The sequence below is a fragment of the Schistocerca americana genome, chromosome 4, assembly GCF_021461395.2.
Source record: "Schistocerca americana isolate TAMUIC-IGC-003095 chromosome 4, iqSchAmer2.1, whole genome shotgun sequence".
NCBI lineage: Eukaryota > Metazoa > Arthropoda > Insecta > Orthoptera > Acrididae > Schistocerca > Schistocerca americana.
Window position 1 is genome coordinate 823,933,650 of NC_060122.1, and position 24,492 is coordinate 823,958,141.

Genomic DNA, 24,492 nt, shown 5'->3' on the forward strand with positions numbered 1-24,492 from the left:
GTGGATGGTGGAATACCAGTGTGAGAGGGTTAGCAAGGATAGGGGGCAGGATATTCCTCCTTTCAGGGCATGATGAGAGGTAGTCAGAATCCTGGTGGAGAATGTGATGGAGTTGTTTCAGTCCTGGATGGTACCGAGTCATGAGAGGAGTGCACCTTTGCGGCTGGACAGTGGATTTGTGGGAGAAGGTAGGTAATTGGAGAGCCAAAGTACCAGTGATCTCTTTCTGAACAAGGTTGGGAGGGTAATTTCACTCAGTGAAGCCCTGAGTGAGACACTGGGCATATTTGGAGAGGGGCTGCTCATCACTATAGTTGCGACAACCACTAGTGGTTAGGCTACATGGAAGGGACTTCTTGGTATGGTATGGGTGGCAGCTGTCCAAATCAAGGTATTGTTGGCTGTTAGTTGGTTTCATGTGGATGGAGGTACTGAGTAGCTATCCTTGATGTGGAACACCGAGGACAGTGGCTTGTTGGTTTGAGGAGGACCAGGTGAAGCAAATGGGGGAGAAGCGGTTGAAGTATTGGAGGAATGTGAATAGGGTGTCCTCACCCTCAGTCCACATCATGAAGATTCCATAATCAAATGTGAACCAGGTGAGGTGTTTGGGGTTCTGGGTGGTTAAGAAGGATGCCTCTCGACAGCCCATTAATAATAAGTGAGGCCCATTAAAAGCTTGGCATATGATGGTGCCATGTGGATGCCCTTTGCTGTACTATGGATTTGTTTGTAGGTGATACCTTCAAAGGAGAAGTAATTGTGGGCAAGTATACTGCTGTTCATGGTGACCAGGAAGGAGGTTGCAGGTATGGGGACAGTCAAGCATTGGGAAATGCAGTGTTCAGTAGCAGGAAGACCAGGGGCATTGAGGAGGTTAGTATAGAGGGACGTGGCATAAACTGTGAGAAGCAAGGTCCCAGGTGCTAAAAGGGCAAGAATTGTGAAGAATTGGCGGAAAAATGATTGGTGTCTTTTATATAGGAATGTGTAGGTCATGCTTAATAGACTGAAGGTGTTGGCTCACAAGAGCAAAGAACCTCTTTGTAATGGTACCGTAATAAGCCTTAATGTGTCATCCTGTATGGTTAGGTTTATGAAATAGGAAGCATGTAGAAGATAGGAGTGTGGGGAGTGGTAGGGGTTAGGAGAGAAACAGACTTAGGGGAGAGGTTCTGGCATGTGCCTAAGGATTTGAGGAGGGACTGGATATCTTGCTGCATTTCTGGATTGGTGTCACAGTGGCAGAGTTTGTAGGTGGACGTGTCTGACAGCTGGTGGAATCCTGCCACCAGATAATCCCTGCTGTTGATACCTACAGTGGTGAGGCCTTTGCCAGCAGGAAGGATTTTATGGTCAGGATCAGTTTTCAGGTGGTGGATTGCAGTTCTTTCTGAAGATGTAAGTTTGGTTTCCATTAAGAAATTTGGGCAATGATTCTGAGACAAGGTTTTACGTTAAGAAATTTGGAAAGTTAACAGAGGTGATTTATGGGCAGTGAGGGTGGATCACAGTTGGATGGGAGACTGCACTGAACCAGGCAGGGTTAATTTTGCATTTGGATTGAGCCTGATTGGGAGGGCTGGTGGTGAAAAGTGTTTCCACTGTAGAGACCAGCAGAAGGAGAAAAAGGTTTTAGCAAGTTCAGAATGATAGAACTTGGGAGTGGGGTAAAGGTAAGGCATTTGGAATAGAGTGATACTTCTGTGGGATGTAAGCTTTTTCAGAAGATGTTCATGACTCTGTATTGGTCTGTTTAGGTTTTAGAATCTATATGATGATTGGAGTGAGTTTCTGAGTGTGTGGTAAATGTAGTATAGGTCTGCGAGATAGATTTGTTGGCTATGAGGGGATTTTGGGGAGGTTTGATGGAGGCTCTTGTAGAGGTGGTGGATAGTGGTAATCTAAGGCAGGAGGAGTAGGTGAACAGGTTGGAGAGTTTTTTATATCCCCGAGAACCACCATAGTGTCATATGGTACTTGCTTTTCATTTGTTAGATGTCGGTGCTCCAATGGCCCTTCTTCTTTTCTCAGTTATAGCATGTACACTATCCAACAAAAATAGTGAGCACCCAGAAGACATGGTCAGAGATCAGTCTAACTTCATACATATACATACCATCAGCTAGTGTTTCCATTTAAGAGCTGCAGTTCTCTTTGATAGGTAGAATGGCTACCAAAGCGCATTAGTGTTGTTTTCGGTGTCGTTACCAGGGCTGGTAGGGTGCATAAGAAGCATGATCAGCATAAATGTTGAGTGGTCAGTGTAAAGAAGACAGAGATGCCATGTACGTCTGTGAGACAGTGTTACTAGGGTGATCCCATAAGTACCCGGCCTGAGCGAGAGATGTCAATCATTGTTGAAAAATATCTCTGGCTTAGGAAGTATACAATCTATGAAGCATATGTTTCAAATTTGAAGATGCCGCGTTGTTTAGTATTTTTTGGGCAGCCATCAATAGTGTATGTTGTGAGTGAACTTGTGAAAATGGAGAAAATTGGTCTTTGTTATGTGATACAATTTGTTTTTGAAAGGCTGATGCGCAACCCATATTAAAACTGAGCTAGATTCTACTTTGGGAGAGACTGCTCCTTCATTGGCAACAGTAAAATGTTGGGTAGCTGAGTCTAAATGAGGCCGTATGAACTGCTAAGAGGAGCTTCGCAGTGGTTGATTAAATGAGGTGATGACTCCATAAATGGTGAAGAAAATTCACAAAGCAGTACTGGATGATCATCGACTGAAAGTGCAAGAGCTAGCAGACATGGTAGGCATTTCAAAAAGTGCAGTACATTGCATATTATCTGAAAATTTGGACATGAGAAAACTGTGTGCAAGGTTTGTGCTACATTTGCTCACACTCAAGGAAAAATAAGTGTTGTGAAGATGTTTCAGTTGAGTGTTTGTTTAGTGAAGTTTTGGAGCAAAAAAGCTGATTTTTTGCACTGTTTCATAACCATGGATGAAACATGGGGCCACCACTTCACTACTGAGACAAAATAACAATCAAAACAATGGACACAAATTGGGGAACCAACTACAAAGCAGACAAAAACCGTTTCATCTGCAGGCAAGGTCCTGTTGTCGGTTTTTTGGGATGCACATGGGATAATTTTCATTGAATGTCTTGAAAAAGGAAAAACTATCAACAGTGAGTATTATGTGAAATTATTGCAACATTTGACTAAGAAATCAAGCAACAGCTGCATTCGGCCAAGAAGAAAGTGTTGTTTCTTCAGGACAGCGCCCAGCTCACAAGTTGTGATGAAGCAAGCTGAGATAGTTTTACTTCCACTCTTGTTCTGCCATCTCCCTACTTAAATTCATTTTTTAAGTTTTAAGTAATTACTATTAACATACATGAGTATAATCTGCATTCCCATAAAAGAGAAAGGTTGGTCCTCAGTTTTAAAGAATATAACACCAGATCTAATTTTGTGTTTAGTTTTATGTATGTAATTGATTTTATAATTTAGTTTGACTATTCCTAGTTACTACTTTCATTATAGGGTGAAATCAGTAGTTGTTACATAACTTAAATTCTATTGTTGACATATAAACAAATATAAAGTCTGTACTAATTATAAATATTTGGGACACGAAAAAATAGCATACTTTAAGTATTTATTTGGCTCTGCTCAAAAACATGTTAGCAAAGCCAGCCCTTAATTAATTCCAAAGTAATTAACAGTTTTGTCAAAAGTATTGTTTGCATAACAATATTTGTTGATTTCATCATTTAAACAAATAATTCGTCCTAATTCTTGTAGTAGAAGAAACTGTTGAAAGGAATGAATTTTTTGATGTATTCAGTTAATTTAATGAGTCAAGTTTTAATTATAATTTCTGTAAATTGAACTTCGAACAATGTGTAGTTTCAGCACCTATTATTGTGAAGATATGATATATAAGGGACCAATTTTTGGTCCTGAGACAGTCAGTCCATGGCCTAGACGAGAAACCTGTGTTGGTTAGAACAACAACAGTGCTTCAATGGAACTCTAAGATAAGTGTTACACAATTAGGCCGTGTGTTAAAACAATGACAGTGTCTGCTCCATACATCCTTTTTATTCTTCAAGAGCTGTGAACTTTGTGGTTAGGTTTTCACTGCTCATAGGTGTTACTATTGTAGCAGTATGTAGATGTTCACCTGCAACCTTTTAATGAGGCTATCTAAAGTTAAGCAATAGAGCATTGGCCATATAACTGTGTAATATTGGGGGGTTGTGAACAGTGAAATTAAAAGACTGTGAAACGCAACTTTGCAGCTGTCAGCTGCATCATTTACAGTAGACAGTAGTTGCACTTCCGCCCCCTATTTTTTCGGCCAGTACGTCGACACCAAAGACAATCAATGAAGAGATAAAGAAGGTGAACATTGTCACAAAGTCCGTTATTGCAATGGCCAAAATTAATGAACTGAAGTTTGAATTGCTACCTCATGCACCCTCATCATCAGATTTAGCCCCGTCGAATTATTTTCTGTTCCCAAACTTGAAAAAATGGCTTGGTGGTCAAAGATTTTCAACAAATGAAGATGTGATATTGACAGTTAATGGCTATTTTGAGGAGTTAGACAGTTCTCATTATAAAAAGGGTATAAAAAGGGCAAAGTGTATAGAGCTGAAAGGAGAATATGCAGAAAAATAAATACCTTTTTTTCCAAAATTTTTGTGTTTTCTTTGTTGGGTCGGGCACATAAGGGGCCACTCTCGTATCAGCACCTGACAAGAGTTTGAAAGGGGCTTCATTGTAAATCTCTATTTGGCAGGCCAGTTGAATCATGCAGTATCCATATTTTTGGGGCATTCTGATGTGGCAGTCATCTGAATGTGAGGGCAGGCATTGTGGTGTAAAATATCATTTTGGGGAAAATTATGTGTTGCCCCATGTCTCTGTGCCTGATGAATGATGATTTTGGCATGTGTTTTTCTCTATATTTAAGGGATAAGTTTCAACTCATGTAATGTGTGTGAATTTTCCTTCTGTTATGCATGAGCACAGATATGGAAGATGCAGCACATTTGCAAGACGGGACAACAAGACCAGTCTCTCTGCGCATTATGGCAGCTGCTGTTTGGTCAGTTATTCTGTTCCCTTGCTATTCTGGCTAGGAAATGTGCTGCAGACCACGGAATAATGGTGATTGTGATAATCACGGTTATTTGAGAGATCTGTACAGAAACAAACCATTGTCCAGTAAAATTCCATAAATTAACTGTATGTCATGTGTTTCTGTTATGTAACTGAAGATTCATTGTACACATAATTTGCAATAAGAAGTTTATCTCATTTAGTACAGATCAAATACTATTGTAATGTGCTAGTTATCACTGAAGAAGGTGTTGTGGTGAAGAAGTCTACAGCTGTAAGGTGCAGTTATTCTGACATTTCAGCATACTCATCATCAAGTATCTGGTCCATCCACCACAAGAGAGGGAAACTGTATTGTGCAGCAAGCACACTGTAATCCCTCCAAAATTCTGTGTCATACTGCACTATTGATCGGAGACAAGCAACAGCCTTTGTAGGGAATTACTATCCCGTGTGTAGACTTCCATTAATGGCATTATCTGGAATGAAGCTGTGACCAGGAAGCATGGACTTCTAATGAATGGCATCGCATTGTGTTCCGCAAGAAACTCGCATTCTGCACTGCCCCAAATGACCATCATTGATGAGTATGGCAGCAACCTGGCGAGAAGTCCCATTCCTCCAGTATTTTGGAGAGGGACAGCAGTATTCCTAGCATTGGGGTATGGGGAGCCATCAGATACGTATTCAGGTCGTGGCTGGTAATGATCAAGAGGACTCTGACGACACAGTAGTATGTCAGGGATATCCTGCGTCCTCGTACATTACCTCTCGTGTGACAGTATTGTGGTGCCATTTTTCAGAAGTTGTGTGTCTATGAACTGCTGTGTGAAGTTTAGATCTGTCCTCGGTAGGACATGTATGGGACCAGTTTTGATGTGAACTCTGTCCCAGTGCCAGTATCCAGGATATCAAGGACGAGTTACAACTGTTGTAGGCCAGCTTATGCCAGGAAAGGATACAATGGCTTTGTGACACCATTCCCAACTAAATCAGTGCACCTATCCAGACTGGCAAGGGTGCAACATTGTACTGATAACTGGAGACAGGCGGCAAATTCTTTGAAAATTTGACTTGATTTTGTAATAATAACATTATTAGCCTCTCAACCTGTGGAGTTTTATTGCTCCTCCTCCTCTTCTGGGTACCTCAGTTTTTGCCAGACAGTTTACTTTATTCTTGAACACTGCAAGTTCACTTTGTCTTCTAAAATTTTTAAAATATCAGAGAGCGTCTTTGGGTTTGTCGAATGATTTTCGGTAAACATAAGACTTATTTTCACGTTGGTACAGCTGCAATATACAGTCTCTTACAACAATTTATAACTCATTGTATGCTTTTTCATGTAACTGAAATAACTTAGTGTCTAGGGGGACTGTATAATACCTATTATTATCCACTCCCTTTTACTGGAAGTTTGAATCCAACTTTTTTTTGTATACACTTTTGCCCTGCTGGGTTTGATAATAACTTATATTTTGAAGAAGTATTTTGCAGGCCCCTTGTTTGATGGCTTTTTCCAAGCCAGTGTTGATTCATATAATTTTGTCAAATTGTTTAGAGATTTTAATATATATTTTTAATTACATGAGCAAGTACTGATATTGAAAGTTCAGTTGCCCTCATTACACACTTGATTAACTGTGAGATTTCAAAATTTTTATAAGGATACTACTGATTTCATATATGATATTCGTGCCTGCACATAACATTATCTTATTTATGAGAGCCGTCAATTTGTCTAGAACATCATTTTAAAAAAAGTATCTACTCTACCACTAGGTGATTGGTACAAACAAATAAAAATATACCAAGTTCGATTAGTTTGATGTTTATCATCTCTAAGTGCAGTAAGGCCCAGTCACACAATGAATTGTGTTTCTTTTTTGACATAAACACATAGCTGTGCACCTCTTAATGAAGCTGTACAATAGCAGTTCACTTGTATGTATTATGATGATTCTTCATGTTGGATTTAGACCTGAGTACACCATTGTTCTTGAACCCATATGGCTGCATTGTTTAGAATTTGAAGATCAACTTAAATTTGCTATATTAAATTTTTTTATTGACTGCATCTTTTGATGAAGAATTTTAGATGTTCGTTAAAACGAAGTTTGAAGATCAATTGGGAATGAAAGAAACATTTAGTTTTGTGAAAGAACACTATCTCTTCAGACTTTGTAAGTAGACTTTTGCAGGATAACTGGCATCTATCTTCAGAAGTCTGCCAATGTAAGTATTTCATCATTCCATGGTGATCTTCTGTCAGTAAAACAGATCTGTGACTATTGTTGCTGCCCTACTTCATACATGTTCATTATCTCCTGATAGTAGTCCAATTTGTTAAGCATCCTATGCACTTGACCAGTGTTCTAATATAGGTTGGGCAAGTGATTTGTAAGCAATCTTGTTGCAGACTGGCTGTTTTTTCCCAGTAGAAGAAAGTATGCCTCCTGCTTTATCTACTTGTGAGCCTCTGTGATCAAACTGTTTCGTATCCCTACAGACTGTTACTTGGAGGTATTTATATGAGTTGGCTGATTCCAAATTGTGACCTACTGATGCTTTAGTCATAGGTTACTACATTTCTGTGTTTTGTGAAGTGCACAATTTTACAATTGTGGACATTTAAAACAAGTTTTCAGTCTTTGCTGCACTTGGAATTCATATTAAGATCTGACTAGATATTTATACTGCTTTTTTCAGACAGTAGTTCATTATGCATAACTGTATGATTTGGAAACAATCTGAATTTACTATTAATATTGTCTGCCTGGTCGTTTATATACAAGTTGAACAGCAATGGTCCCATGGGACACACCTATGATAATGACTCTCCATCCAAGATAACATTTTCAACTCTCCCTACCAATAAATTCTCAATCGAGTCAGGTATTTTGTGTCATTACACTTATATTTGTGCACATCTTGTGCGTACTGTCTTACAGAACACAGTGACTATCTTGTAATTTTTGTTGTATATTTCAAGGTAGTTTTTAAAATCTGTCAGAATTGAATTGCACCAATACTGTAATTATTTCCTGATAGATTTGGATTCTTCCTGCTCTCCCCCCCCCCCCCCTCCCTTTCCTTCTTCCCAGAACTAGATTGTCTCTTAAATATGAGGCAAGCAATGATAAAATAAGCCACACTTTTAGGTGTTGAAAACTTCTCATTTTGTCCCAGGATTGAAGCCAATATTACTGCAATCAATCTGTAGTCATAGCTGACAAAATTTGGTTAGCTTTGCCACAAACCATTTATAACACTAATCCATTCTTTCTCTTGAAATGTTCCAACCAGTATGGATTTACAAAAAATTCAATACCCATTTATTTGGCATGTTCGTCAGCTCTTTGTGAAATAATAGCCCTGATATGGAGCGTCCTGAGACCTAAAGCAGTATAGTTTCTACATCTCCCTGCTAGGTGTTCTCATATGTTTTCTCTGGGGATCCAACATACTGTGCTCAAATATTTCCATAATTTGATCTCTCTTTTTAATTATAGTCAAAGGTTTAGAGTTAGCAGATTTCAGTTTTTGACCTCCATTTTTCATCAGTGGCCTTAAGCAACTCCATCTTCATTTAAAGTATAATAACAGTTTCTTTCTTGTCTGATATCTTTGCCACTGAGTGTAAAAAATGAATTAATAGAACATGTATATAAAAGAAAAAGCGCAAAACAGTTATATCACAAAATTCATCAATTTTGATGCTCAATCTTATCACCGACTTCTACAGCTGACTGAAGTGCTGGATGACATCATGTCTACAGAAAGTGGGAGTATTTTCTCATCCAAGAACAAAAATGTTTTTGTGTTAAATGATTTTTACTTAATGTCATATGAACAAAATGTATTAAATTACATAGTATTTTCTTGGGAGTACATTATTATTTCTTCTCAATTTTTTTTCATTCCTCCTACTGTCACATCTGATTAAATCTGTGTTATATCTGCAACTACAGCCGTAATTTTTCCCGAGGGCATGCAGCTTTACTGTATGGTTAAATGATGATGGCATCCTCTTGGGTAAAATATTCCGGAGGTAAAATAGTCCCCCATTCGGATCTCCGGGCGGGGACTACTCAAGAGGACATCGTTATCAGGAGAAAGAAAACTGGCGTTCTACGGATCGGAGCGTGTAATGTCAGATCCCTTAATCAGGCAAGTAGGTTAGAAAATTTAAAAAGGGAAATGGGTAGGTTAAAGTTACATATATGGGAATTAGTGAAGTTCGGTGGCGGGAGGAACATGACTATTGGTCAGGTGAATACAGGGTTATGAATACAAAATCAAATAGGGGTAATGCAGGAGTTGGTTTAGTAGTGAATAAAAAAATAGAAGTGCGGGTAAGTTACTACAAACAGCATAGTGAACGCATTATTGTGGCCAAGATAAACACCAAGCCCACACTTACTACAGTAGTACAAGTTTATATGCCAACTAGCTCTGCCGATGACAAAGAAATTGAAGAAATGTATGATGAAATGAAAGAAATTATTCAGATAGTGAAGGGAGACGAAAATTTAATAGTCACGGGTGACTGGGATTCGGTAGTAGGACAAAGGAGAGAAGCAAACATAGTAGGTGGATATGGATTGGGGGTAAGAAATGAAAGAGGAAGCCGCCTGGTAGAATTTTGCCCAGAGCATAACTTAATCATAACTAACACTTGGTTCAAGAATCATAAAAGAAGGTTGTATACATGGAAGAAGCCTGGAGATACTGACAGATTTCAGATAGATTATATAATGGTAAGACAGAGATTTAGCAACCAGGTTTTAAATTGTAAGACATTTCCAGGGGCAGATGTGGACTCTGACCACAATCTATTAGTTATGAACTGTAGATTAAAACTGAAGAATCTGCAAAAAGGTGGGAATTTAAGGAGATGGGACCTGGATAAACTGACTAAACCAGAGGTTGTACAGAGTTTCAGGGAGAGCATAAGGGAACAATTGACAGGAAAGGGGGAAAGAAGTACAGTAGAAGAAGAATGGGTAGCTTTGAGGGATGAAGTAGTGAAGGCAGCAGAGGATCAAGTAGGTAAAAAGACTAGGGCTAGTAGAACTCCTTGGGTAACAGAAGAAATATTGAACTTAATTGACGAAAGGAGAAAATAAAAAATGCAGTAAATGAAGCAGGCAAAAAGGAATACAGACGTCTCAAAAATGAGATCGACAGGAAGTGCAAAATGGCTAAGCAGACATGGCTAGAGGACAAATCTAAGGATGTAGAGGCTGATCTCACTGGGGGCAAGATAGATACTGCCTACAGGAAAATTAAAGAGACCTTTGGAGAAAAGAGAACCAGTTGTATGAATATCAAGAGCTCAGATGGGAACCCAGTTCTAAGTGAAGAAGGGAAAGCAGAAAGGTGGAAGGAGTATAAAGAGGGTCTATACAAGGGCGATGTACTTGAGGACAATATTATGGAAATGGAAGAGGATGTAGATGAAGATGAAATGGGAGATACGATACTGCGTGAAGAGTTTGACAGAGCACTGAAAGACCTGAGTCGAAACAAGGCCCCGGGAATAGACAACATTCCCTTAGAACTACTGACAGCCTTGGGAGAGCCAGTCCTGACAAAACTCTACCATCTCGTGAGCAAGATGTATGAGACAGGTGAAATACCTTCAGACTTCAAGAAGAATGTAATAATTCCAATTCCAAAGAAAACATGTGTTGACAGATGTGAAAATTACCAAACTATCAGTTTAATAAGTCACTGCTGCAAAATACTAATGCAAATTCTTTACAGACGAATGGAAAAACTAGTGGAAGTAGACCTTGGAGAAGATCAGTTTGGATTCCGTAAAAATATTGGAACACGTGATGCAATACTGACCCTACGACTTATCTTAAAAGCTAGATTAAGAAAAGGCAAACCTAGCTTTCTAGCATTTGTGGACTTTGAGAAAGCTTTTGACAATGTTGACTGGAATACTCTCTTTCAAATTCTGAAGGTGGCAGGGGTAAAATACAGGGAGCGAAAGGCTATTTACAATTTGTACAGAAACCAGATGGCAGTTATAAGAGTCAAGGGACATGAAAGGGAAGCAGTGATTGGGAAGGGAGTGAGATAGGGTTGTAGCCTCTCCCCGATGTTATTCAATCTGTAGATTGAGCAAGCAGTGAAGGAAACAGAAGAAAAGTTCGGAGTAGGAATTAAAATCCATGGAGAAGAAATAAAAACTTTGAGGTTTGCCGATGACATTGTAATTCTGTCAGAGACAACAAAGGACTTGGAAGAGCAGTTGAGCGGAATGGACAATGTCTTGAAGGGAGAATATAAGATGAACATCAACAGAAGCAAAACAAGGATAATGGAATGTAGTCAAATTAAGTCGGGTGATGCTGAGGGAATTAGATTAGGAAATGAGACACTTAAAGTAGTAAAGGAGTTTTGCTATTTGGGGAGCAAAATAACTGATGATGGTCGAAGTAGAGAGGATATAAAATATAGACTGGCATTGGCGAGGAAAGCCTTTCTGAAGAAGAGAAATTTGTTAACATCGAATATAGATTTAAGTGTCAGGAAGTCGTTTCTGAAAGTATTTGTATGGAGTGTAGCCATGTATGGAAGTGAAACGTGGACGATAAATAGTTTAGACAAGAAGAGAATAGAAGCTTTCAAAATGTGGTGCTACAGATGAATGCTGAAGATTACATGGGTAGATCACATAACTAATGAGGAGCTACTGAATAGGATTGGGGAGAAGAGAAGTTTGTGGCACAACTTGACTAGAAGAAGGGATCAGTTGGTAGGACATGTTCTGAGGCATCGAGGGATCACCAATTTACTATTGGAGGGCAGCGTGGAGGGTAAAAATTGTAGAGGGAGACCAAGAGATGAATACACTAAGCAGATTTAGAAGGATGTAGGTTGCAGTAGGTACTGGGAGATGAAGAAGCTTGCACAGGATAGAGTAGCATGGAGAGCTGCATCAAACCAGTCTCAGGACTGAAGACCACAACAACAACAACAACAACATATCTGCAAAAACTCTGACTGTGTGTGATTTCTTCCAGCCTCTACTGCTAACTGCCAATTCCCAATCAGCTTCTTTCTGTCACTTCTCTCTTGACCTCAGCAAGTCTTATCTAGCTTCATGTAACTATGCTTGAAGTTCACCAATTTTCTCTGTCTGTTCTTAAATCAAAATGATCACACTGCAGTTTTTTATTTATATATTAGAAGATTAGGCATCCAACTTAATTTTAAACCATATGAGTTATTTGTTAATACACAGTGTAAGTTGTCAAATTTTCTCTTGTGTGCATTCACTGCAAAATTTATGCATATCAACCACTCTTAAATGAATTATATTTGAATATGACAAAATATGTGAGCAAATCAGTTAGCCATCTTAAATAGCTTGCCCTGGATATCTTATTGTAAAAACAGAGTGAACTATCTTTACAAAGCAAAATTTCAAGTATAAATTGTTGAGGACCTTGAAATTTGATATCAGTTGAACTTAATTTTTAGGCATCTAGTAGTTGTGAATTTATGCAGTTCACATTATGGAAACTTTGAAAAGTTTCGTGTTCAAATTTGAGGAATTAAGTACATCACAATCAGCAGTAAAGAAAATTGTGTGATGTGAATGTAACACTGATTTCTTTAAAACCCTGTAATTGCAGAAATGAATTACTATACATGACAGAGAATTTTTGTGCAATGCCTGCAGCAAACACACAAACAAGAATTACTTGCGATATTAAAATTAGGTCATATTTTCAAAGGAAGATTACTCTCTGTTTAGTGCTAAGGTGTTCAATAAGGGCTGTAGCAATTGTGAAACTTTATTATTATCAAAGAAACAATGTAAAAAAACAGTGGGAGGGGGAGGGGGATATGAGAGTGAATTATTGAAAGGACTTCAGTAAAGTTAATTTTGCAAACTTCTACTTACTGTTAATATGGTATCCATGGCATTAAATGTTTAATGAGTCAGATGCAAATAGCATGTCAGTTCCATGCTTGAAATATTTCGTTATTATTTTAACAAAGTGTTCCAAGTTTAAAAACAACCAGAATTAAAAGTTGACTTACAACTGGCATAAAAATCTCCAGGGTGAAGAAAAGGTTTCTGCATTCCTATAAAAATGAAATCGTGTGTCAGAAGAAATCCAAAATTGTATCAGATAAGTGTAATAAGATCTACTGCAAAGCAATTAAAAATGGAGTGTAAATGGGAAAATACAGGGTGATTCAAAAAGAATACCACAACTTTAAAAATGTGTATTTAATGAAAGAAACATAATATAACCTTCTGTTATACATCATTACAAAGAGTATTTAAAAAGGTTTTTTTTCACTCAAAAACAAGTTCAGATATGTTCAATATGGCCCCCTCCAGACACTCGAGCAATATCAACCCGATACTCCAACTCGTTCCACACTCTCTGGAGATGTTAGAGAATTGGCTGTTCCCTCAGCTCGAACAAGAAGCACAACAATTCGTATTTCAGCAGGATGGAGCGCCACCACATTGGCACTTATCTGTCCATAACTTCCTGAACGTCAACTACCCGAGGCGATGGATCGGCCGCCAGGCAGCCCGTGACAGAGCACTTCATCACTGGCCTCCAAGAAGCCCTGATCTTACCCCCTGCGATTTTTTCTTATGGGGGTATGTTAAGGATATGGTGTTTTGGCCACCTCTCCCAGCCACCATTGATGATTTGAAACGAGAAATAACAGCAGCTATCCAAACTGTTACGCCTGATATGCTACAGAGAGTGTGGAACGAGTTGGAGCATCGGGTTGATATTGCTCGAGTGTCTGGAGGGGGCCATATTGAACATCTCTGAACTTGTTTTTGAGTGAAAAAAAAACCTTTTTAAATACTCTTTGTAATGATGTATAACAGAAGGTTATATTATGTTTCTTTCATTAAATACACATTTTTAAAGTTGTCGTATTCTTTTTGAATCACCCTGTATGAATATATCTCCAAATCACAAAATAAAATGTTGACCACATGGAATTTCATCAGCTCTCAAGTAGATACAGGAAACTGAAGGCAGAAGGAATTATTTCAAAGCTATAAAATACGCATTTCTCTGATTCAAACGCTGTAGCAAATATTTATAACTATCATTTTAACAAGACAAAAGATTTTGTTTTCCAATACAAATTGGAACACCTTTTAGTAATAAATAGTTTCTAAGAGTCTAACATGTCAGATGAATCAATATCCATCACAGTTCTGTGAAATTCTTTTTGTTTGATGCAGTTTGTTAAGACTGTGAAAAATTGGTTTTACTACCTTCTGTAGTACAAAGCATAACAGCTGTAAACAATTAGATATTTCCTCTTTTACAGACCACTGTATCTACCACTTAAGTCAATGATCACAGTTGGTAGCTTCAGCATTTCAAGCAACATAGCAGCACAAACTAGCACATCAACCTTACGTTTCATTGCTGAAGATTCGGCACTTTATATATCTAATAAGACCAGTTTGAATCAGCAGCAACAAAATAGTCCAGTGGATTTGCGTAATGATTATGTCTGTGTCCTTGATATGGGACTATTTGAATTGTCTTTGCGCCTGAGTGACAAAGGATCAGGTGGTCCTCGTATCGATCTCCGTGCTTCCAACAATATGCTACACATACACACATGTGCTGATACAGCCAAGGCATTGGCTGAGCTCCTTACATACTTTGCATCAGATGGTGATCTGAGACCAATTGGAACTGAAACTGATGTAGAGACTGGTCCTGAAAGCATCAGTGTGCAGAATCATAGTAATGCTGATCAAGTACTAATAAACACTGGAGATTTAACAACTACGAGGCAAGAACCTGGATCAGACACCTTGTCTAAATCACAAGTGGCTCATGTGCATAACATGATGGAAGAAGCAATGAGGGAAACACTGTCTCCTGATACTGGGCTTAAGTCAAGTACGTAGACTTTTCTTGTATGTAGGTTGTCTCTGATATTGTGGCTGTTTTAACTCACCTGACTTGCTTGCTTTTATGAAGGATCACCACGTTCTCAGAGAAACAAAAAAGATGTGGAGGTCTTTTTTTTCCCTGATGAGAATCAACCAATTCCCATAAAGCCCTCGGGTGATTCAGAACTATCTCAAGAGGAAGATGACAACTGGGAGGATGAATTCTGTATTCTGGATAAAGAGGCTGGATCAGGATTCCTGGTAAGTGTAATTGTTAATAAATATCATTTTTCTTCAGTTTTGTACACACAATACGGAGCTGTGGTTTATGTAATTTATTTTCTGTCTTGATGTGACTTTCTTTTCAAATTATTTAAAAATTATGTGCCTGTGGAAGAGATTTATTAGAGCTACAGCATACAGGGTGGCACAAAAGTCACTACATACATAGGGACTCTATCTATCTAGATTGGTAGTATGTGAAACATATGTATCTAGGTTGAGTTGTTGAAATTTGTCCATCAAGACACATGCAAAAGAAAGGACACTTTCTAGCTTTCAGAGTAAAATATGTGAACACACACATTTCTATTCCCCTACATGGTGCTAGCTAGACTGTAGTCTAGCCGTATCAAGTAAGGACATAGGCATATGTATACATATGTGTGAGACTGTGTGTGTGTGTGTGTGTGTGTGTGTGTGTGTGTGTGTGTGTGTGTGTGTGTGTGTGTGTGTGTGTGTGCGTGTGCGAGCGTTGTACTCTAACTCATCAAAGGATAACTCTGGAAGATAGCAAGTTTTCTTTCTTTTGTGTCTGCCAATCAACAACTCAATGCTTCTGCATTTCGCTGAGTGGTCTACTTTAATCCTAAACTATTTACATTCTTCAAGAACTTTCCTTCAACATTTGTATCTGGGATGGTACTACATATGCTGATATTGAGGTATAACATGTCATTCAGAGAACGAGATGTTCTACGTCCTTGATCTCAATTGGCTGATAAAAGATGTTCATGGGTTAAGGTATTTAGTAAGTAGCAGGCACTTCACTTTTGGAAGTTTTTTATGATTTGTGCAGATCAGAATTGTATGAATCCTGTGCTATCGGCAATGAGGGCTGCAGACTGGTGCTTCTTCCTGCTGGATGTTGGGACCGCGAGTGAATGGCATGGAGTGCATGTGACCTCCATGACGTCAAAGAAATCATCACCAAAAAGGCAATTGTTCAGATTTTACTGTAAAAAAAATTGTTCAGAGTCTCTTGCAAGATGCACTTATGCAAATATCTAGCCAGATTTTAACACCTATGTAGTCTATCCATTAGAAGAAGTTACGAATGTACGTTATTGGAAATACATCGAGCTCAACTTCTCTGATTATGTTATTCCACTAGATAGAAGAAAAATGTTTATATCAGCATCATTGACTCTGTGGATCCCCCACGGGGGAGAAGCTGGTTCACAGTTCAAGGGCGCTGTGTAGCAGAACCGTTGCAGCTTTGATATTGTACGGCAACTGATGGAAAACATAAGAGAATTGGAAAAATCAGTAAAATACAAAAACTGCAGATTGACTACTGGACTGCTTCAACCACCCATTCTTATCACCCCCAGTACGAAAACAACCCATGAAACATTTCAATGTGGAGTGCATCTAGGGACCTTAAGATGTCAGCGATATATTTAGCGAACACAGCTGACATTGACTGATTACAGCAGATGCCACTTCTATGCTGGCTGGGTATCATGACATTGCTAAGCAACACAAGTGTCACTGACGCCTTTTTATATCAGTGACAGGCCAGCGAGTGCAACTATATGAGGCTAGCATTGGTTGCTATGCAGAGGATTGCTGGACAACAACAGTATGCACTGTGTTGATGTGGAAAAATATTTAGTATTCATGAACATTCAAGGAGTGGGTCCCAAATTTTGCAAATTGTGGTATCATTGTCAATCATCATTGAACTACTGCCAGTTAGAGAAAGGAAGCAGCTACTCCTCTGCTCTTGCTCTCCCTCTCACTCTGTACATTCCTCTTCCTTACACTCCTCTCTCTCTCTCTCTCTCTCTCTCAAATTATCCCCTACTCTTTATGAACATAATTCTCCATTATGATTTTGTATCTGTTCTTTCTTTTATGTAAAAGAAAATCTATGTAGCTTGTTTTAAGAATTATTAAAAAAAATTGTTTAAGGCATCATAAGGAGCACATCAGGATAACTATTTATTACTATTTTCCTTCATCATTATCAAAAACTCTTTTATTTTTTCCTCTTATCTGATCATTTTACTCCACTTGATATTATGTTTGTTTTTTTCTTTATGAAAACCTTTGAATTTCTGGATTTCTAGTCTGAATTTCTCTCCATTGAGTAAGGTCTCCTGTGCAGTCTGCATTTCTTCTAAGTCCATTTTTGCCTTGTCCCTCCAGCCATTTTCTTTGTCTCTTTCTCTGTTTTGGAAGAATGTTGGATCCTCTTTGTTAGTCTGGCTTCCTCCATTCTCTCTAGGTGCCCATAGAGTGTAACATGCCTTTTCCTTACCTTAGCCATTATTTTAGGGCAGAATGAGTATATATTTCCTTATTTGGTTTCAAGGTGCAATTGGCGTCTTTGTTCTTATTTGGATCTACCTTTTTTTTTGCAAGAGTCATCTTTCTTTCTTTTCTGAATCATCTAATGACGTTTTGCATCCATATAAAAATAGGAATTATGGTTTTACCACTATATTATAATGCTATATTTAATGTCTTAAGAAAAACCATTATTATTGCGCAGATTTCTCACTTTCATGTACGCTGTTTTCATTTTCTCAGTTCTAATATTAACTGCTTATTTTGCACTATATTTGTATTTTCATTCAGACATTTAGAGTTCTATTTTTTCTTTATGTTACCATACTTGGTTTTTAAAATTCTTGGCGAGTTACTTTCATTACTCCTCTGCCTTTTCAAAAGATACTTGCGGACCTGCCTTTTCACTTGTTCCTTCAGATGTTTTTCTTTGCATTCTGCAAGGTTCCATTTATTATTACGAGATCATCTGCAAAGGCTAAACAATTTATCGCGTCATTCGCTCTACCCAACTTTATGTTGTTATTAACTTATTGTTTTTCTTCTTCGTATAACTTTTTCCAGCACCCAGGTGAATACTAATGGTGACAAACAATCCCCTTATCTGACTTCTGATACAATTTGGAAGGGACTAAAAATTGTTCCAAGGTATTTAACTTTAGTTACTCTGTGTACAAAAGTTTGTTTAGTTATTTCCAGAGTTTTTCTATCTACTGCAAATTTCTTCAGGGTTTGGAGGAGATAGTGTCTGTCTGTAGTATCATATGCCTTTTTAGAATCAACAAATATTAACACTACTTTTTTGTCTGATATTTTTGTATTTCTGTGGGAGTAGAACTCCACACTTTTTTTTCCGAGATTGTGACTGCTGGATCTGTTTGTTGTTCCCACACTATTATTAATGAAGCAACCAATACTTTGCTGTAAAAATACCTCCCCCCCCCCCCCCTTTTCCTGATCTTTATCCATTAAAAAGGTAAAGGTATGTGAGTCATAAGAAAGACAAACACTTTAGTCATGTCCTTGTTTGTCTATTTCTGGCCAAGCTGTCATGCACATGAGAATATCATGTATTTGTTGCACTTTATAAAATGGTAGCTCGGAAATATTTTTAATTAATGTTCATATTGTTCAGCTCTAAGGTACTGTAAGTTTTTCTTTTTTATTTCTCTGTAGCCTCGTAATGGTTTGCCAGAAGTAAGAATGCTGATACAAGAACCAGTGAGAATAATAGACAACCATTTCTCTGTTCCACTGGGAAAAACTGATCTCCTGAAAGCACCAAAACATTTTCCTGCTGCTGTTCTTCGCTATACACTAAGAGAAATGAGTGTTGTATGGCATATGTATGGTGGACAAGATTTTGCAGTGCCTGATTCTTCACAAACCACTAAGAAGCAAGTCAAGATAGATGAAAATTACAGGGTAGAATGGTGAGTTTTGCCTTTATTACAAATATGTCCATGGGGTAAAACTATATTAATTAAACAAAACTTTTTCTGTTACAGCAAAAGTTGCCCATCCTCACCTCCTTTCACCACTCATCACGTAGTTAGATCCCCAAGTGAAATTCGACTGGGAGTCACAGGTAGTGGTGTTTCTTTCTCAAAAGCCAGTCCTACAGAAGTGAGTTCACTCTTCAATATCATCATTAATCCAAAGTAAATAAGTAGCTTTAGGTTAATTTTTGTATACCGTAGTTTTTGCTTTTTTGCATCTGATACTTTATGTACCTCATATGTAGCATACAGCTAGTGATCATTATCCAGTACGCCAATGACTTCCTTTTGCATGGAGAAATGAATTGCGTGGCATAACTTAAAGTTTTGGTGGTGATGAATGTTTATTTAATGAACATTTAGGTCTTTTAGATACAATGTACTCATGTACACCAAACATTTACTGTGCTTTCAGTCAGTTTACACACATGTGTAAAATTTTAGAATCTAATTTTATCTATTCTTATTACTGCCCAGTTTAGTTGCATTAGATCAAAAATGTAGGAGATGTTTTAGTTAATACTGAATGGTATTGATAGCTCCTCTGATTTGGATAATCAGTTCATTTGAGAACTTTTCAAGTGAGGACGGTAGCTCATGTGCTAATCTTAGAGGAACTTTCTGCAATTTCATTTCAGTATTTTAGTCGACTTTGAAAAGAGCTTTGCTTTGGATGCATGGGGTCTCATGCAGTAGTCCTGTTTATATGTTGTGTAGCTTGCATCAGTTCACATAATAAAAATTTCATTAATGGTATGCTTTCATGGTGCTGATTCCACTTTATACATTTTGGTGCATAAAATAGGGTTGACTGCTCGGCTGTAAATCCGAAGTTGCACCATTAATGAATCGCCTAGAGAAAACATGAGAGGACAAAAGTTTGTTTCCCCTCCTACATTGCAAAATAATGTTGATACATAAACAAGTAGCATGAGTGAGAGTTTTGATCTTCTTGAGGATGGTATTTTTCAAGAGGATGGATTATGAATGGCTTAAACAAGGTCTGCTAATGTACCTCAAATGCCCTTGAAAAATTTTGTAATATTGATGGTCTACGTCTCCAGCTACATACACACTCTGAAAGCCTCTGTATGGTGGATGGTGGGGGTATCTTGTACCTTTACAGTTGTCAACCATGAAAGAAAGATGTCTAATTTAGGCTTGTTCTACACACCTGATGTTGTACATTGTCCAGCAGCCAGTAAGCACACTGCTGAGAATGTTGTAGGCAGTTAAACACTAAATATGATTGTTGTGAGTTCTTTAGAGAATTTTTATTCCACTTGTTGTGAGCTATCATTGCTTATAATGGTGGGAAGTGCCAAATTCTACATAAACAGGTGAGAGATATAATTTACAGGATGTACAGTTTCTTTAAATCCAAAGCAGAAAACAGGGGAATTAGCAATGCTACATTCCCTTAACATACCTGTACCTGTGTGGAATGGCTGTTTGTAAATCTGGCTGTAGTCATTTCCTTTCCTCTCCCACTCAAAAACGGAGTGAGGGAAAAATTTATTCATTTAACCTGATCTAAGTAGGACCATGAGGCCCTCTCTTCAATCAGACCAGGGTTTCACACATACAGTATATATTATATCGTAGTTATCGATAATTTTAGTATGACAACTAGTATTAACATGATTTGAGTGTCTGCGGTGGTGGTGTGAGTAAATTGCACTAACTCAATAATAATAATAATAATAATAATAATAATAATAATAATGCTATACCAATGTTGACCTACTCATTTGGAGTAGTGAAATGGAGTAACACAGACCTAGAAGCACGCAATACACTTACACGATCATAATGCCACAAATATAGAATACATCACATACATTCAGCAACTGAAAGATTCACATTAAGCAGAAAGGAAGGAGGAAGGGGATTTATGGACATAACAAACCTACATTATGGAGAAATATATCTAAAAACAAAGATGATGTGACTTACCAAATGAAAGTGCTGGCAGGTCGACAGACACACAAACAAACACAAACATACACACAAAATTCAAGCTTTCGCAACAAACTGTTGCCTCATCAGGAAAGAGGGAAGGAGAGGGAAAGACGAAAGGATGTGGGTTTTAAGGGAGAGGGTAAGGAGTCATTCCAATCCTGGGAGCGGAAAGACTTACCTTAGGTAAGGTAAGTCTTTCCGCTCCTGGGAGCGGAAAGACTTACCTTAGGTAAGGTAAGTCTTTCCGCTCCTGGGATTGGAATGACTCCTTACCCTCTCCCTTAAAACCCACATCCTTTCGTCTTTCCCTCTCCTTCCCTCTTTCCTGATGAGGCAACAGTTTGTTGCGAAAGCTTGAATTTTGTGTGTATGTTTGTGTTTGTTTGTGTGTCTGTCGACCTGCCAGCACTTTCATTTGGTAAGTCACATCATCTTTGTTTTTAGATATATTTTTCCTACGTGGAATGTTTCCCTCTATTATAACTACACTATGGAGAGGTAGACAATTTAAGAAAATTCTTTCTAGAACGAGCAGAAACTAGCAAAATACACAAAGCAATCACTCATATAAATACATCGGCTACACCACTGCAATTTCATAACCACTTCTACAACCCTTTAGATCACATAACATCAACAGATATGAGGAAAGTAAATTGGAAAAAGAAAACACTACATGGCAAGCACCCGTATCATCTAACACAGCCACACATCGATCAAGACGCATCCAACACATGGCTAAGAAAAGGCAATATATACAGTGAGACGGAAGGATTTATGATTGCAGTACAGGATCAAACAATTAACACCAGATATTACAGTAAGCATATTATTAAAGATCCCAATACCACAACAGATAAATGCAGACTTTGCAAACAACAAATAGAAACAGTAGATCACATCACAAGCGGGTGTACAATACTAGCAAATACAGAATACCCCAGAAGACATGACAATGTAGCAAAAATAATACATCAACAGCTTGCCTTACAACATAAACTTATAAAACAACACGTTCCCACATACAAGTATGCACCACAAAATGTACTGGAGAATGATGAATACAAATTATACTGGAACAGAACTGTTATAACAGATAAAACACCACCACATAACAAACCTGACATCATACTCACCAATAAAAAGAAGAAATTAACACAACTAATCAAAATATCCATACCCAATACAACAAATATACAAAAGAAAACAGGAGAAAAAATTGAAAAATACATCCAACTGGCTGAGGAAGTCAAGAACATGTGGCATCAGGATAAAGTTGACATTATACCAATTATACTGTCAACTACAGGAGTCATACCACACAATATCCACCAGTACATCAATGCAATACAGCTACATCCAAACTTATATATACAACTACAGAAATCCGTAATTATTGATACATGTTCAATTACCCGAAAGTTCCTAAATGCAATATAACATATACCGTACAGTTAAAAGGAAGTCACGCTTGATCAAGGTCCGCGTTACTTTACATTTTTGACCAGACATAACGTCTGAGAAAAGAATGAAATAATAATGACAATAATTATGACATTAATAACAATAATCACAGTGGCAGATAAAAGGAGGATTTATAGGTCTACAAAATAGATGTTTACTGACATAGTGAGTTTTGGGAAAAGGAAATTAAGGGGGATTATATCAGCTAAGAATGCTGGCAGATGAGGAAAATCAGTTTTGGAAAGAGGGATGTACAAGGGTAATGAATGCATACAGGAACAATGATAATCTTATTGGTACTTTAGCAGATGTACGACTACCTGTTCTCTGAAGGTGGAGATGTTCAGTGCTCTATGTAATGCTGGAGGTTGTTCCAGAGCTGGGTTCCTGCTGTTGGGGACTTCGAGAAGCTAGCTGAATGATGGAGTGCTACAGAAAATATTTTGCACTGATGGGCCCAGGTGTTCATGCTGTGTTGTTCAGACAAGAGTGTTAAGGTCGAGGAGAGATATGAGGGATAGTGTTCATTGATAAGACAGTAGAGAAGACAGGGGGCATAGAAAACTCCGCCCTTGTCTGCACGTAGCCAGGGTAGCTGTACATATGATGATGAAATGTGCTCGAAGAGTTGAACATCACAGACATAATTAACACTGGCATTTGTAACCAGTTGCAGGTGCCTTGAGCTTCGTGCAAAAGTCCTTGAAGGATAACATCCCTGTAATCAATAATTGAAAGTATAAGTGTTTGTTTAAGTTTCTTTTTCAGGCCAAGAGAGAAGATCTTTTTCTAGTTTTATAGGGCATGGAGAGATGCTGATGCCTTTTTGTACATTACTGTTACATGTTCCGTTCAATTTAGATTTTCGTCTATTGTTACTCATAGACTCTTGGTGAAGGAGAGAGGTTGATATTTATCCCATGTAGGCTTAAAGGTGGCTGTCTTTATGTGTCTGTACGATCCCTAATTTCTCTTACCTTGTCTTCATGGTCCTTACACTATATGTACATTGGTGAGAGAATAATCATTCTACAGTGAGCCACAAATACCTGTTCTCGAGATGTTGTAGACAGTGTTCATGAAAAGAATGTTATCTTCCTTCCAGAGATTGTCATTTGAGTTTACGAAGCATCTGCATAATATTCATTTGTGAATTGAACTTACTGGTAACAAATCTAGCAGCACGCCTCTAAATTGCTTCAATGTCTTCATTTAATCTGACATGATGGGTGTACCAAACACTCGAGCAGTACTCACGAATGAGTCACATTAGTGTTCTGTACATATTTCCCTTTGTAGTGCAACTATACTATTCTAAAATTCTCCTAATAAACTGAAATCAACCATTCACCCTCCCTTCACTACCATATCTACTTGCTCATGCCGCTTCATATCACTTTGCAATCTTCATCATAGATATTTACTTTGATGTGACTGTCAGCAGCACACCACTAATTCTGTATTAAATATAACAGAATTCTTTTTCCTACCAATCTGCCTTAACTTACATTTTCCACATTTAGAGCAAGCTGTTGTCCATCACACCAAATAGAAATTCTGTATGAGACATCCTCTATCCTTCTGCAGTCACTCAATGATGATACATTCCCTTTTACTATAGCATCATCAGCAAAAACTTGCAGATTGCTGCTGACCCTATTAGTCAGATCATTTGTGTGTATAGAGAACAAGATTAGTTCTGTCACACTTCTCTGGGGCGCTCTTGACAGTATCTGTGTCTCTGATAGTGGTATAATAGTATTTTAACTCTTGATAACAGGAAAACAGGACTGAAAGTGCTGAAGAAGTTTTTCGTCTTATAGGCTTATTTGGTAAAGTGCTCCTTCATATTCTTTTGATAAGACTTCTCTAAACATTGAATCGTACATTTTGTATATGTGTGTGTTTGTGTGTGTGTGTGTGTGTGGGGGGGAGGGGGGGGGGGGTGTAAACTTCAACCACTATGATCAGACA

At 38.0% G+C, this 24,492-nt stretch overlaps 1 protein-coding gene across 1 annotated transcript in view; it reads left to right on the plus strand.

Moving 5' to 3' along the window:
• Positions 1 to 24,492, plus strand: part of LOC124612275 (autophagy-related protein 2 homolog A) — a 492,429-nt gene that overhangs the window by 287,221 nt on the left and 180,716 nt on the right. The window contains exons 24-27 of the mRNA XM_047140377.1: positions 14,440 to 15,026; positions 15,108 to 15,280; positions 18,770 to 19,026; positions 19,102 to 19,219. Coding sequence (XP_046996333.1) covers positions 14,440 to 15,026; positions 15,108 to 15,280; positions 18,770 to 19,026; positions 19,102 to 19,219 — 1,135 coding nt within the window. The remainder of the gene's footprint in view (positions 1 to 14,439; positions 15,027 to 15,107; positions 15,281 to 18,769; positions 19,027 to 19,101; positions 19,220 to 24,492) is intronic.